The sequence below is a fragment of the Gossypium raimondii genome, chromosome 11 (assembly GCF_025698545.1).
Source record: "Gossypium raimondii isolate GPD5lz chromosome 11, ASM2569854v1, whole genome shotgun sequence".
Taxonomy (NCBI): Eukaryota; Viridiplantae; Streptophyta; class Magnoliopsida; order Malvales; family Malvaceae; genus Gossypium; species Gossypium raimondii.
In genome coordinates, this window is record NC_068575.1 from 61,331,911 (window position 1) to 61,344,469 (window position 12,559).

The 12,559-nt window shown below is 29.7% G+C and overlaps 3 protein-coding genes across 3 annotated transcripts; 2 read left to right on the forward strand and 1 right to left on the reverse strand.

The window, feature by feature from the left end:
* Positions 1-1,288: 1,288 nt before the first annotated feature.
* Positions 1,289-2,058, forward strand: LOC128034938 (14 kDa proline-rich protein DC2.15-like). Its single transcript, XM_052624427.1, has one exon. It carries the CDS (start codon positions 1,354-1,356, stop codon positions 1,756-1,758), a length of 405 nt encoding a protein of 134 aa, XP_052480387.1. The 5' UTR covers positions 1,289-1,353; the 3' UTR covers positions 1,759-2,058.
* Positions 2,059-4,086: 2,028 nt separating this feature from the next.
* Positions 4,087-4,879, forward strand: LOC105801951 (14 kDa proline-rich protein DC2.15). Its single transcript, XM_012633313.2, has one exon. The coding sequence runs from the start codon at positions 4,182-4,184 to the stop codon at positions 4,581-4,583; it is 402 nt and encodes a 133-aa protein (XP_012488767.1). The 5' UTR covers positions 4,087-4,181; the 3' UTR covers positions 4,584-4,879.
* A 5,543-nt stretch (positions 4,880-10,422) lies between these two features.
* On the reverse strand, positions 10,423-11,158 carry LOC105801945 (14 kDa proline-rich protein DC2.15). Its single transcript, XM_012633308.2, has one exon. It carries the CDS (start codon positions 11,070-11,072, stop codon positions 10,665-10,667), a length of 408 nt encoding a protein of 135 aa, XP_012488762.1. The 5' UTR covers positions 11,073-11,158; the 3' UTR covers positions 10,423-10,664.
* Positions 11,159-12,559: the final 1,401 nt, after the last annotated feature.

The following is a 12,559-nucleotide window of genomic DNA, read 5'->3' on the forward strand; positions in this document are numbered from 1 at the left end:
TGATGTGGTAGCTTTTAAGATTGGAACTTTAACCTTCAACGTTTATAAATCATGTTAATTTAGTCTTGATTCTAAAAAATTTAACTTTGACGTTTACACATTATGTAATTTGATCTTTTTGTAGCTTTGCTTTCATTATTATCCTTTAACCTAAAAACTTTAAAAATTAAAAAAACTAATTTATCAGCTAAATTTGATAAAAAAATATACAAAAAATAGAAATACTCAAAAGTCTAATATAATAATTTTCATCTATTGTCATTCTTTTAGAATTAACTCTCAATGTCACAGAGAAAAAAATTAAAAAATAAATTTACACAATGTATAAATGTTTAGGGTTAAAGTTACTATTATGCCAATCGTAAAAATTATCCCATTAGTAATTTAATGGCTGGTGAAAAAAAAAGTTGAATAATTGTATTTTATAACTTTTCATAGTTAAATGACAAAAAAAGAAGGAACTTATCAATAACTAGATGACACCGGTATAGTTTACCCAATATATATGAGTAATCATGTATCTTTAATTTTTATATAATATATTTTTATTGAATCATTATATATATAAACTAATCCATCTTTCTAATACAACCCAACTTCTCATTACTTATCTACCCTTCTTTTAACTATCACTATTTTTAAAAATCTTTTACCGACATTATAATTGTTACAAGTTCAAGTACTTAAGTCTATATTTTGAGAGATAAAATGTGGACTTTTCAAGCTCGATTCAATGTGAATAAACCCTAAAGATGAAATGAAATGTTAGTATCTCTAGACTACTTAAGCATCAATTCAAACCCGTGAACACATTTTTCGATTACAAACACAAAATCTTCGAAGAAATCATGAGAGTTGCCATCTTCAACTCAACCCTATATATTTGTGTGCTTAATTAACATTAAAAAAACCACAACTATGATGCAACGAAATTTTCATTAGTTAATAATGTCACAACTTGATTTGTCGAGCTGTATCTACTAATCAGAACCTTTTTTTTAAAAATTTATTATTTATTTTTGGAACTTACAATTATATTTTTTAGTGCTGAAGTTTTTTGAGATGATCACTATCGCAAAGCATAAAATATAGGGGCAGTGGTAACATGACAATGTGCAAATTTCCACCTCACAAATCACAAACATCCAAAAATTCACCGGCCACCTTAATTTGATTTTATTCTACAATTTGATCAATTAACCTAACATTAAAAAAATAACCCACTAGCCTTCTCGTAAACACTATAAACCCCCCCCCCCTTCCCATTCACTCCAAGTCCCACATCGTCCACCACTTCTACTTTTAGCTCTAAGCCGAGAAAGCAAGCCACTAGGGTTTTAAGAGAAGATTAAAATGGCTTCAAAACAATCAGCTTCCATGGCTCTCCTTTTGGCACTTAACATTCTCTTCTTTTCTTTGGTCAGTTCTACTGCCCCATGCCCTCCCACCAAACCTAACCATAAACCAAAGCCAAACCCCAACCCCAGCACCCCATCTTCACAGGGCAAGTGCCCTAGAGATGCCCTTAAATTAGGTGTATGTGCTACTGTGCTTGGCCTAGTCAAGCCCGTCATTGGTTCACCCCCAGTGATGCCATGCTGTTCCCTTCTCGATGGCCTCGTCGATCTTGAAGCTGCTGTTTGCCTTTGCACCGCTATCAAAGCTAACATCTTAGGCATCAACCTTGACATTCCAGTTTCTCTTAGCTTGCTCCTCAATGTTTGCTCAAAGAAAGTTCCTTATGGCTTCCAATGCTAGTTTAAGTCAATGATTTTCCCCTACATTCTTTCTCAACTTCTTTATGGTTTGTGTTTGGTTTTTTTTAAAGTTATGATGCCATAACTTCATTGTTTTAATGTGTTTTCATTTGTAATTTTAATTTCTTCGTGGGGGATAGATATAGAATAAGTTTAATACTTTTCTTCAAGTGTTGTTTGAAGTTTTTTATAACTCCAAAGAACATGGAAAGACTTGTATTATTTAGCTCGTTAATTTATTCCTTGTTTATTTATCAATTTATTAATATGAGCCCCATTTCATATTTGTACCGTAATTAAATCATTTTTTCAACGTCCAAAATGTATCTTATTCTTAATTACATTTCTCAAATCTTGAGGAGAGTAGAAATTTAAATAATAATGGTAATTAACACTATGTTTGGATCAAAGGAAAAGAAAATTAACGAAATTATATGATTTAATGTTTTGCTTCACTAACCCTTTGCTTAGTTTACCTCTAATGATTTAATGATTTATCATAAATATCCATAATTGATATTTACCTCTAATGATTGAAGTATAAAATCTATTACAGTCGCAATTGTAATAAATACAATATAAGCTGAAATGCATTTACAACTACTTAAATTGTATTTTGTCATTATTTACTCAATAATAAATAAATTAGTTTTTATATCGTTACAATATCAAACAATAAATTGATCTTTTCATTAAAAATTTAATCCACTTTTATTGTTAAAAATTAGTGTGGTTAACAAAATAACCGACATATATGGACAAATTTTTAACAGTAGAAATGAATGAAATTTTTAATAGAATGACCAATTTGATTCTTTGATCAAACATACAGGGACTAATTTACTCTTTTAGTAGAGATGTAAAATGCAATTCAACTCTTGATATAAAGACCTCCATAGTACTTTTAACACGGTATCACATTAAAATCTAAAAATAAAAAATAAAAATAAAGCTGATTTCAATGCTGATAAAGGCAAAAGATTCCTTGGAATTGCTTAACATTTTGATTTCCACTAAACAGCATTATCACGATAATTCAACATATTGATGATGGTTATCCTCTGAACTTGTTGAATATTAGTATATATATATATATATATATATTCTCGGGAAAGTTCAAATTTACAGCATTATAACATTACAGAATACATAAATAATACAAATGGGCGAAGCATTCAGGAAAGAAAAAAAAAGAAGAAGAAGAAGCCAAGGGCAGGCATAGCCTTCCTCTTTGGTTAATTGGGATAATTTCAATTTTAGCCTCTCCTTTTAATTAATTATACCTTTTTAGCCATTCGACTATTGAAAAAAAATATGGGCAGGCATATCCTTGCTTTTTTTGGTTGATTGGGATAATTTCAATTTTAGTCTCATTAATCAATTATTCAATTAAAACCTTTTTCGCCCTTTGACTAATGAAAAAATTTTCTTTTTAGCCCCTCTGAAACTATTTTAATTTAATTTAATTTTTTATCTTTTACCAATTGACCCTCTAAAACTTTATAATTTTATCTTGATCCCTAAAAATATTTTTGGCTATGACCCCGTTGGTTAAATGGGAAAGTTTAACACTTCATTAATGGGAAATATTTTTGTACAACCCAAAGTTTTTATTTTTATTTTTATTTTAATTATCCATTTTTAAAAATAATTTAATTAAAGATAAGATATGAATGAGTCTACAAAATCAAATCACATCCCATTATTTTATTGATACCTAAAATTAAAATTTGATAAATATTTTAATATAAATGATGTTGTATTTTATATATGTAAATAACTTAAACCTATATTTTGAGAGAGAAAATCGATAATACATCCATGAGAAAGGATTGTATGAAACTAAAAATCAGGAAGAAAAATCTGATTTGTCATTCTCTTGTTATAAAGAAATAGGGATAACATGGAATCATAATTTCATACAATCCCATAAAATTACAACTTCATACCATGCCTTCTTTACATCCATCCATTCTATGTGAATCTCAGGAGAGGTAAGTGTCTCTTAAGCCCCAAATTCAAATTCAAACCCGTGAACACGTTTTTCGATTATAATTAATTTGCAAACACAAAAAGCTTCAAACAACGCTGCCATCTCCACTGTTGATGATCACTGTTGCAAATCATATTATTCTATGTTTAAGCCAGATCCACATGTTGATCTTATAGGAGCAATGGTAACATGGCAATGTGCTAATTTCCACCTCAAATATCACAATCATCCAAATCTCACCAGCCACCTCAAATTTTGATTTTATTCATCAATTAACCCAACATTAATAAAAAAAACAACCGACTAGCCTTGTTTTAAACACCATAAAACCCCCATCCCCTTCACTCCAAGTTCCCCACCCCCAAAACACTTGCACTTTTAACTCTAAGCCAAGAAAGCAAGTTCACTAGGGTTTTAAGAGAAGATCAAAAATGGCATCAAAAAGATCAGCTTCCATGGCCCTCTTTTTGGCACTCAACATTCTCTTCTTTTCCCTGGTCAGTGCTTGTGGTTCTTGCTATTCACCCACCCCTAAACCAAAGCCAAACCCCAACCCCACCCCCACTCCATCTTCACAAGGCAAATGCCCTAGAGATGCCCTTAAATTAGGTGTATGTGCTAATGTGCTTGGCTTAGTCAATGCCACTGCTGGTTCACCCCCAGTGATGCCATGCTGTTCGCTTCTTAATGGCCTCGTCGATCTCGAAGCTGCTGTTTGCCTTTGCACCGCTATCAAAGCTAACATCTTAGGCATCAACCTTAACATTCCAGTTTCCCTTAGCTTGCTCCTCAACGTTTGCTCAAAGAATGTTCCTTCCAACTTCCAATGCTAAGTCTTCACTGTTCCCAACATTCTTTCTAGTCTTCCTTATTGTGTTTGGTTATTGAAAGTTACGGTTTCCGACATTTGCAGTAAACCGGCGGTTTTTCATTTGTAACTTTATTATTTCAATTTCCTTGTGAGGGAGGGATACTGAATAAATTTAATACTTCTCTTCAAGTGTTTTTCTTTTGGGGTTTTTTTATCTCCAAAAGACATGAAAAAGACTTGTATTATTCCCTTGCTTTTACTATTGGATTTTGTATGTGAACAAGTCTAGTTTGAACGAATAATAAATCTTTATTCGTATTTTTATTCTTTTTATTTTTCTCAACATGCAACATGTCTCTATCATTATTACAATTTTCAAATGTTTTAGTCCCTTGTCTTCTAGTATCTATTATTTTTGCAATGATAACAAAATTAACAAGAAAAAGAATATTTGCAAAGCACAGTATTGAGTCCGTGACTGAGAATTTGCTGAGTAAAATGTAAGCAATCTCACATGTGAAAACTAACCAAAAAAAAAAAGAAAAAGACATTAAAAAAATAAGCATTTTCATTTCACTGCACAAAAAAAGACAAAGATTCCTTGAACTTGTCTAACATTTTTTATTTCCCACGTCTATATGCTGAGAATTCAAGATATTAATGAGGGTTTGAGCTCTTTCTTAATTATGTGATTTTTTTTTTTTGAAGTAAAAGAATAACGCGATTTGAACTCATATTTGGAATGGTGAATACTCTGATTATTCTAAATTTAATACATCCTGAATCGGAAGTACGAAAAAAAAGTCGTTAACTAATATAAATTCTTTTAAGTACTATTAAAAGACTAATTGAGGGAAATATTTAACAGTTTGATCCAGCAAATAAGTATTGAAACCTAACCATTAAAAATTATGGAAAGTTTTGAAAATTTGTTATTATATATTAAAATATGATACGTGAAAAAAATATAAAAGTTTAACATAAAACATTAATAAGCCTTAGGTTAGAATAGCAAAATTAAGGATTTGTAGAGCTAGATATTTTAAGTTTATAATTTTACTTTAAGTTTAACTTGTTTTTTATATAAAAAATTAAAACACTGAATGAACTAATGTCACAAATACGGCATCACGAGAATTTCAGTCATAAAACCTGGATTCAATGTGAATCTCCATAAGCAGAATTGGAAAGTAATGTCTCTGTCTTAGAGCACCAATTCGAACCCGTGAACTAGTCTAGTGGTCTGAACACATGAATTTTGCTTAATTATGACAGGATCTTGATTCTTGAGAGCTGTCATCTTCAACTCAACCTATATAATTCTACTTAATTAACATTAAAAAAATCCAACTTCCATGCAAATTAGTTAATTAATTAAGCTTATACGTGGACCAATGAAATTAGAAAATTAAATTGATATCCCTAAAAATGAGATCATAATTTATATATTAATTTTAAAATATTAAAAATAAAAGGCAGACATGATTGAAGATTATTAGCTGGTTTCGAGACATAATCATATTTCGGATAAAATGTAATTTAAATCATTGATGAGGTCAAATCTGTAATCAGGAATGATTTGTTTTACTGATATCCCACATGCATGTATCTTTTAATTAAAACTTTTATGTTTAACTATTAATGAGATTAAAACACGTGGATCAAGGAAATTATACCTAAATGCAAACTCATAACTGTATGACAGTATTAATCAATGATTAACAAGGTTCTAAAATGCCTACATTAAAACTAGAAACAAGAAAAGCAAGATTTAACTGTCAGTAAATAGACATTACATGAAAACAAACCCTAGCAAAACCCAGGCTGGTAGCCATGAGGAGGGTAAGGAGAGCTGCTCCTATCTCCACCTCCGTCGCCGCACGTGGTGGTTTAGGGCCGAGGATGTGGCTGCGTATAAATAACACAAGCCTAAACTGACGGTGGCGACAATATCAACATGAAAATTCAAGAAGACGAAAAAAATTAACGTGCATGGCAATAAACCTCGAACCCTTGAACTTAGGGTTACAAGATTATTCTTCATGAGCTTTTGACAGTGTTAGATCAAAGAAATTAAATATAGCTTAGAGTATATAACAACACGTACTTGAAAAGAAATGGTGAAGGATTCCAAGAGATCTGATTTTGAAATAAGGGTAAACTACAACTAAGTTCACTGAATTATTAAAAAAATTTCATTAAAGTCATTGGACCGTTGAATTCACTACTATACGGCTTTCTTTGTTCACACTATTTACATCCTGCACCAATCAAAAGCTCTTATTTCCTATCTCTTCTATAATTTAGGTTTTATTTTCATGAAACAATTTTGAACATTGTGAATCTGTGAATCAAAATCTAAACAATTTTCTTCTCCAATCTTCAACATTGATTGTTAGATCGACTTAGATTTAAGATATGTTCTATTAGTTGTTGATGAATATTGATCCATCATACCAATCGAATCATTACTTGGAACTCGCTAGCTTTTTTTTTTAAATCTTAAAAACTTAATAACTTAAATAAAAAATATAAAAAAATTTTAATGATTTAAATAAAAATTTTCAAATAATTTAATAACTATTTTATTACTTTTTAAAATTAAATTGCGAAAATGTAAACTTAGTAGTTAAATTGAAAAACTTTTTCTTTCCCTTGAAGATGGTAGGGTTGATTGCAAACTTCAATGTCCAATCCGTGATTCCTGAGCAAAGTTCAGATTTTCACAGATTTCCATGCTTTACCCTTTGTTTGTTTCCAATGGTTCTTAAATTTTCGTTTTCATTTTTTAAAGAATATACCAAATAGTAGAATTATTTAGAAAATGTTAGTTTTAGATAATTTTAAAAGACAATTTTTTAAAATTGAAGAGAGAAACCCTCTTGTTAATTGGTCAATTTTTCATTTTAAAAAATTAATGTCTCTCAATATTATAGTGAACCTATTACCTCCAACGACAAATTCTTTCTCAAAGTTTTGAAATTGGATTAAATCACTTTCAAGACCTAAATTTCACAATTTCTTTTAATTTTAAATTTCAATTTTTTGATTTAAGTTAAATTTTGAATCAAGTGGTAAGTTTTACACATATCATTCTTTTTAGAATAAAAATTAAAGACTTTACGTGTTACGGGCAGGTGGTACTTTCTTAAGAAAATGACAAATGGCATTTGACATTATGAACCCATCACTTAACATGACCTTTTTTCATGCTTTCTTTTGTAATCACTTTTCTATTTATACAATTTTAATCGAGAAAAAACTAAAAATCAATCTAATTTTTAAATACATTTTAATGAATACAGTATTTGTTTAAATAATGCTTAGCTTCATATGTACTCTCATATATGTAATATATGTAATTTAAATTAAGTTTTAATTAAGCATTATTTATTATTAAGTTTACATATGTCTACATTGATTAAAATAAACTTCAATTGTTAAAAGGAAATTGCACTATAATATTTTATAATAAATATATTTATGTCATGTTATAAATTTATAGATATAAAAAAACTCAATTAAATAATGAAAAGAGAAGAAAATCTCATATGTATATTTGTTTAATTGAAAACAAATTTTATGAAATATTTTCAGAAATCATCAAATAATAAAAATATTTTATACTGATTCATCCAAACACTAAAAATATTATTTTTCTGAAAAATAAATCATATTCGTGATTTTTATTTCTCTTCAAATTATTAATAAACCAAGTATGAATAATATAGAATTAGAAAGAAAAAACAAACAAGAAATAGGAGCAAAGACTTTGCAAAAACTCCCTTAATAATAATAAAATAATAATTAATAACCCAAGTATGAATAGTGTGTTTCAAGCACTGTATTTTTGAGTGGACCAAGAGGGGAATGATTCATCTCATAATTATATCATTTTTAGTGCTTTGTATAGTTTCCCTGCCTGCACCGCAACTTTTTTAGACTCTGAAAATTAAGCACCCATTGTCATAATTTCCCGTTGATTTTTTTTTTTTCACTTATCAAGTAATTGAAAAAATACATAAAATTTTATTTTGTTCATTATGTCAAATAAATCCAATTAAGTTCCTTTCATGGATGTTGATCTATGATACATTTTTTTCTCCCTCCTTCAACTTGCTTCCTACATCATCCCGTCGGCAAAACAAAAATCAATGTATCATACAAGCTTTTTATAATTAGATATAAATATTCCGAATAAATTTCGGACCTAAGATAGTACAACTAATTTGATATACTTCTTTAGTTTATTGTTAGAGAGCCACTGCCCACAGATACTGATTTCAAGCACAAGATTTTACAAACCCCACATAATTTCCAGTTGGCTTGACAAAAATGGAACAATAATTGAAGAATGTGGACCAAACCCCAGGCTTACAATAAATCTCATCATTTGGACAAATTTTTTTTTTAATACAGCCTTGTGATAACCTAATCATTTTTCATTTTCTCTAAGTAGTTGACATTTGTGTCAAATACATATTTGATATAAATATATTAAGGAGAAATATCTATTTACATTGGTGTAAAATTAAAGTCATAATTTTTATACGATATATATTTTAAAATTTCAACTGTTGAATTTATCAAGATATTTGTACTTAACTTGCATGATCTACATGAATGAAGCATGAAAATGAAGGTTGGTTTTTAAAGTATTCATCTTATAAAAAATTACGGAAGGGTGTAAAACTACTTCATTTTTATATCAGTGTAAATGGATTTCTCTTCATTAAGTAAAGTTTTCTAAATATATGAAAATGAATATACTTAATATTAATAAACACATATTTATATTCAACATCAATCTTGGGCCGGTAATTGTTTGTTTCAATACGAACCTATCATTCACGATCGATTTTCAAACTGATTAACTTGTTGAATCTCTAGTTTTGAGGTGACTTTGATTTTTTTGGGTAAAAAGATCTCCCCAATCTTTCTTAAAAAAAATCGAAGCAATTTAACCCTTGTTAATTTCAAAAGTAAGTAATTAAGACAATTAATCACAGCATTAATGTTTTTCATCAATTTTACATAAAGTTGACTGGTATAATTTACACATTCTATCAAATTGGTCATGATTTAATAAATTTAGCTTGCAATATTTTTATAAATGTGTAAATTTTGAGACTAAATTTATTGAATTTTTAGAATCAAGACCAAATTAACAAAATATGTAAACGTCGATGGCTAAATTTGTTATTATACCATCAAAATTATGTACAAATGACAAAAAATATTAACGTCGTGGTAAATTATTCTTAATTTACTCAATTTCAAATTGAAAGGAATTGGAGAAGTTCTTTTACCAAATGTGAAAAGTTTAATACTTAAAGAGTTGTTGTAAATTTAAAAATTCATGTTATTTTTTAAGGTAAAATTCATATTATTCTAACTCTCAAATATATAATTAATAATTATATTCTATCTTAATTAATTTATATATAATGAATTATATAACAAATAAAATCAAAATTTATGTTGTATAATCTTTCAACCACCAAAATATATGAATATATATTCAATACAGATTTGTTTAGATGTTTTAAGCTTTTCAAGTATTTATACGAATCTTTACTATACTCATTTTCGACTATGAATTAAGTACAAATATCAAATACAAATATTTTAAAAAAAAATTTGGGAATAACATAAATTTATAGAAGTTATGAAGGTACGTAATTGGGTTAAATTTATCTGAGACAAGCAAGAACTGGCTCGATCATGTCGAAGTCCCAAGACAAGAAATTTCAGACCATAGCATCGCACAATTACATGTCATTGAAGAGACACGCTTATACTATATTTGTCCATGATATGAGGAAAAAAGAAAGAGATTTGAGAGGAAAATGAAACAAATATAAATTAACTTATTTTTTCATCCAATTGTTTCACTGACTTGTAACATACATAATTTATGGATTGGAAGGCGAGAAGCCTTCTTTCTTACTAACATGACAAATATTGTATAAATAGATGAGAATTGAGTATTGGTTAAGGTAAGAGACCTTAACCATTTTATCTAACCCTTGACATATCAAAACACCAAATTTAACACGCCCAGAAAAAAAAAGAACACGTAAAAGAAAAACCCAAACATTGCTTAAGCACATTTGTAACCAGCAGGCATTTGCTTTTCGCAGGAATTGAGGAGCAAAGACAATGAAACAGGAACGTTTAGGTTAACCCCCAACACATTAGCTTTAATAGCAGTGCAAAGGCAAACAGCAGCATCGAGATCAGCCAAACCCGAAATGAGTGAGCAGCATTGGGTCCTCGACGGTCCAACAACAACGCGCACTGAGCCCAACAAATCAGCACAAACACCTAGTTTCAGTGTATCTTTGGGGCAAGTGGCTGGCTGTTTAGGTGCCGAGGGTGGGCTCTTGTGGGTAGGCTTGTGGCTCTTTGGTGGTGGTGGGCAAGGCACGTAGGTAGAGCTAACCAAAGTGAAGAACAACAAGTTCAAGGTAAGAAGAAGAGCAGCGGATGCAACAGTGTTGGAAGCCATGTCTGGTTTTTTTTTTTTTTTCTTGCAGTGATATCTTAGAGACTCAATGCAAGTGTTGTTGAGTGAGGAAATGTTGAAGCAGGGCGAGGCTTTTATAGAGCAAAAGGGCCATGGCAGTGAAACCCCATGTGGGCACGTTGGGTTGGGGTACAACCTGGAAGATCACAACATGCAGGGATAAGCTTTAAAAATAGGGTGATGAAAATATGGATCTGTCTGCAATTTTAAGTCGACAAGTATTAAGCTTCCACAAATTAAAAGAAAATAATTATATAAAGATTAAAAGATAGAAATGAAAGATACACATCTCATTGCTATAAATCCAAAAACTATTCTTGTTTTCACATACTAGTTGTAAGATCATAATGTCAACAGGGTTTTAAAAATATGAAGTTATGAATTTATTTATTATGATAATAATATTGTAATTCTAAGGAATTTTGGAAGAGAAAGGGGACAGACACGTCAACTTTTTCATTTTAAGGTTTGCTATTGTTCAAATTTAATGCCAGTGTTGTCACGACGGCCAACATAGGTAAACTTAGTAGGTGGCTTATGTAGATTTGATTTTCGAAATGAAGTTCTATATTAAACATACTTATTTATGCTGAAAATAATAAAATTATTACATGGAAAAATCATGTCCACGTACAAATTAAGAGAGAAATTATTAGTGGTGATTAAAAAAGTTTAATAATCAACAGAAATATACAAGCTTGAAGCTTTTCTATGAACATGTTTTTATTACTGCAAATCACGTGTGCTTTCCACCGAATAATTGCTAAAGCAATTGTACATATAGCACCTGTAATTATTATCCTATTATCTTTATCACCAAAGTTGAAAATAATTATTAAATACTAAATTATATAAGAAAATTTATCGTATAATTGTATTTTATCGTATTGAAAATTTCAAATATTCTTATCTTATTATAAACGTATGAGTTAATATTTATTTTTAAATTTAAATTCATTTTATTTTATTTTAAATCATGTCTCCTCTTTTAGGGTGGGTTTGGATGGGCGATTGGATGCGGTGCGGTGCGTTTAACTTACTTTTTGTCTCACTCTACAGTATCGCTACAGTATCTAATCTCACCACCACCGCTGTTTTTACACTAGCTGCAGGTAAACACACCGCCCATTCAAACTCACCCTTAGTTTCCTGCATAAAATTATAGTCTGAGTTTATAAGTAGGGACACCCGGTCCGGTTTGAAGGCCCGCTAGAAATGTGAGAGGGTTTGGGTAAAAATATAGGCCCGAAAAATGAGCTTGGATAAAAAAATAAAGCCCGCTTAAAAAATAGGCTGGGCCTCGGGTAAGGTATTTTTTGCCCGGCCCCGGCCCGAATTCATTGAAGGACAAAAAATCTATTTTTTAATATTATTTTTTATTATAATTTTCTCCCTATTTTGCTACCATTTTACTATTATGTTGCTACTATTTTATAGTTAATGTTTGGATATTTTATAAAACTTATTTT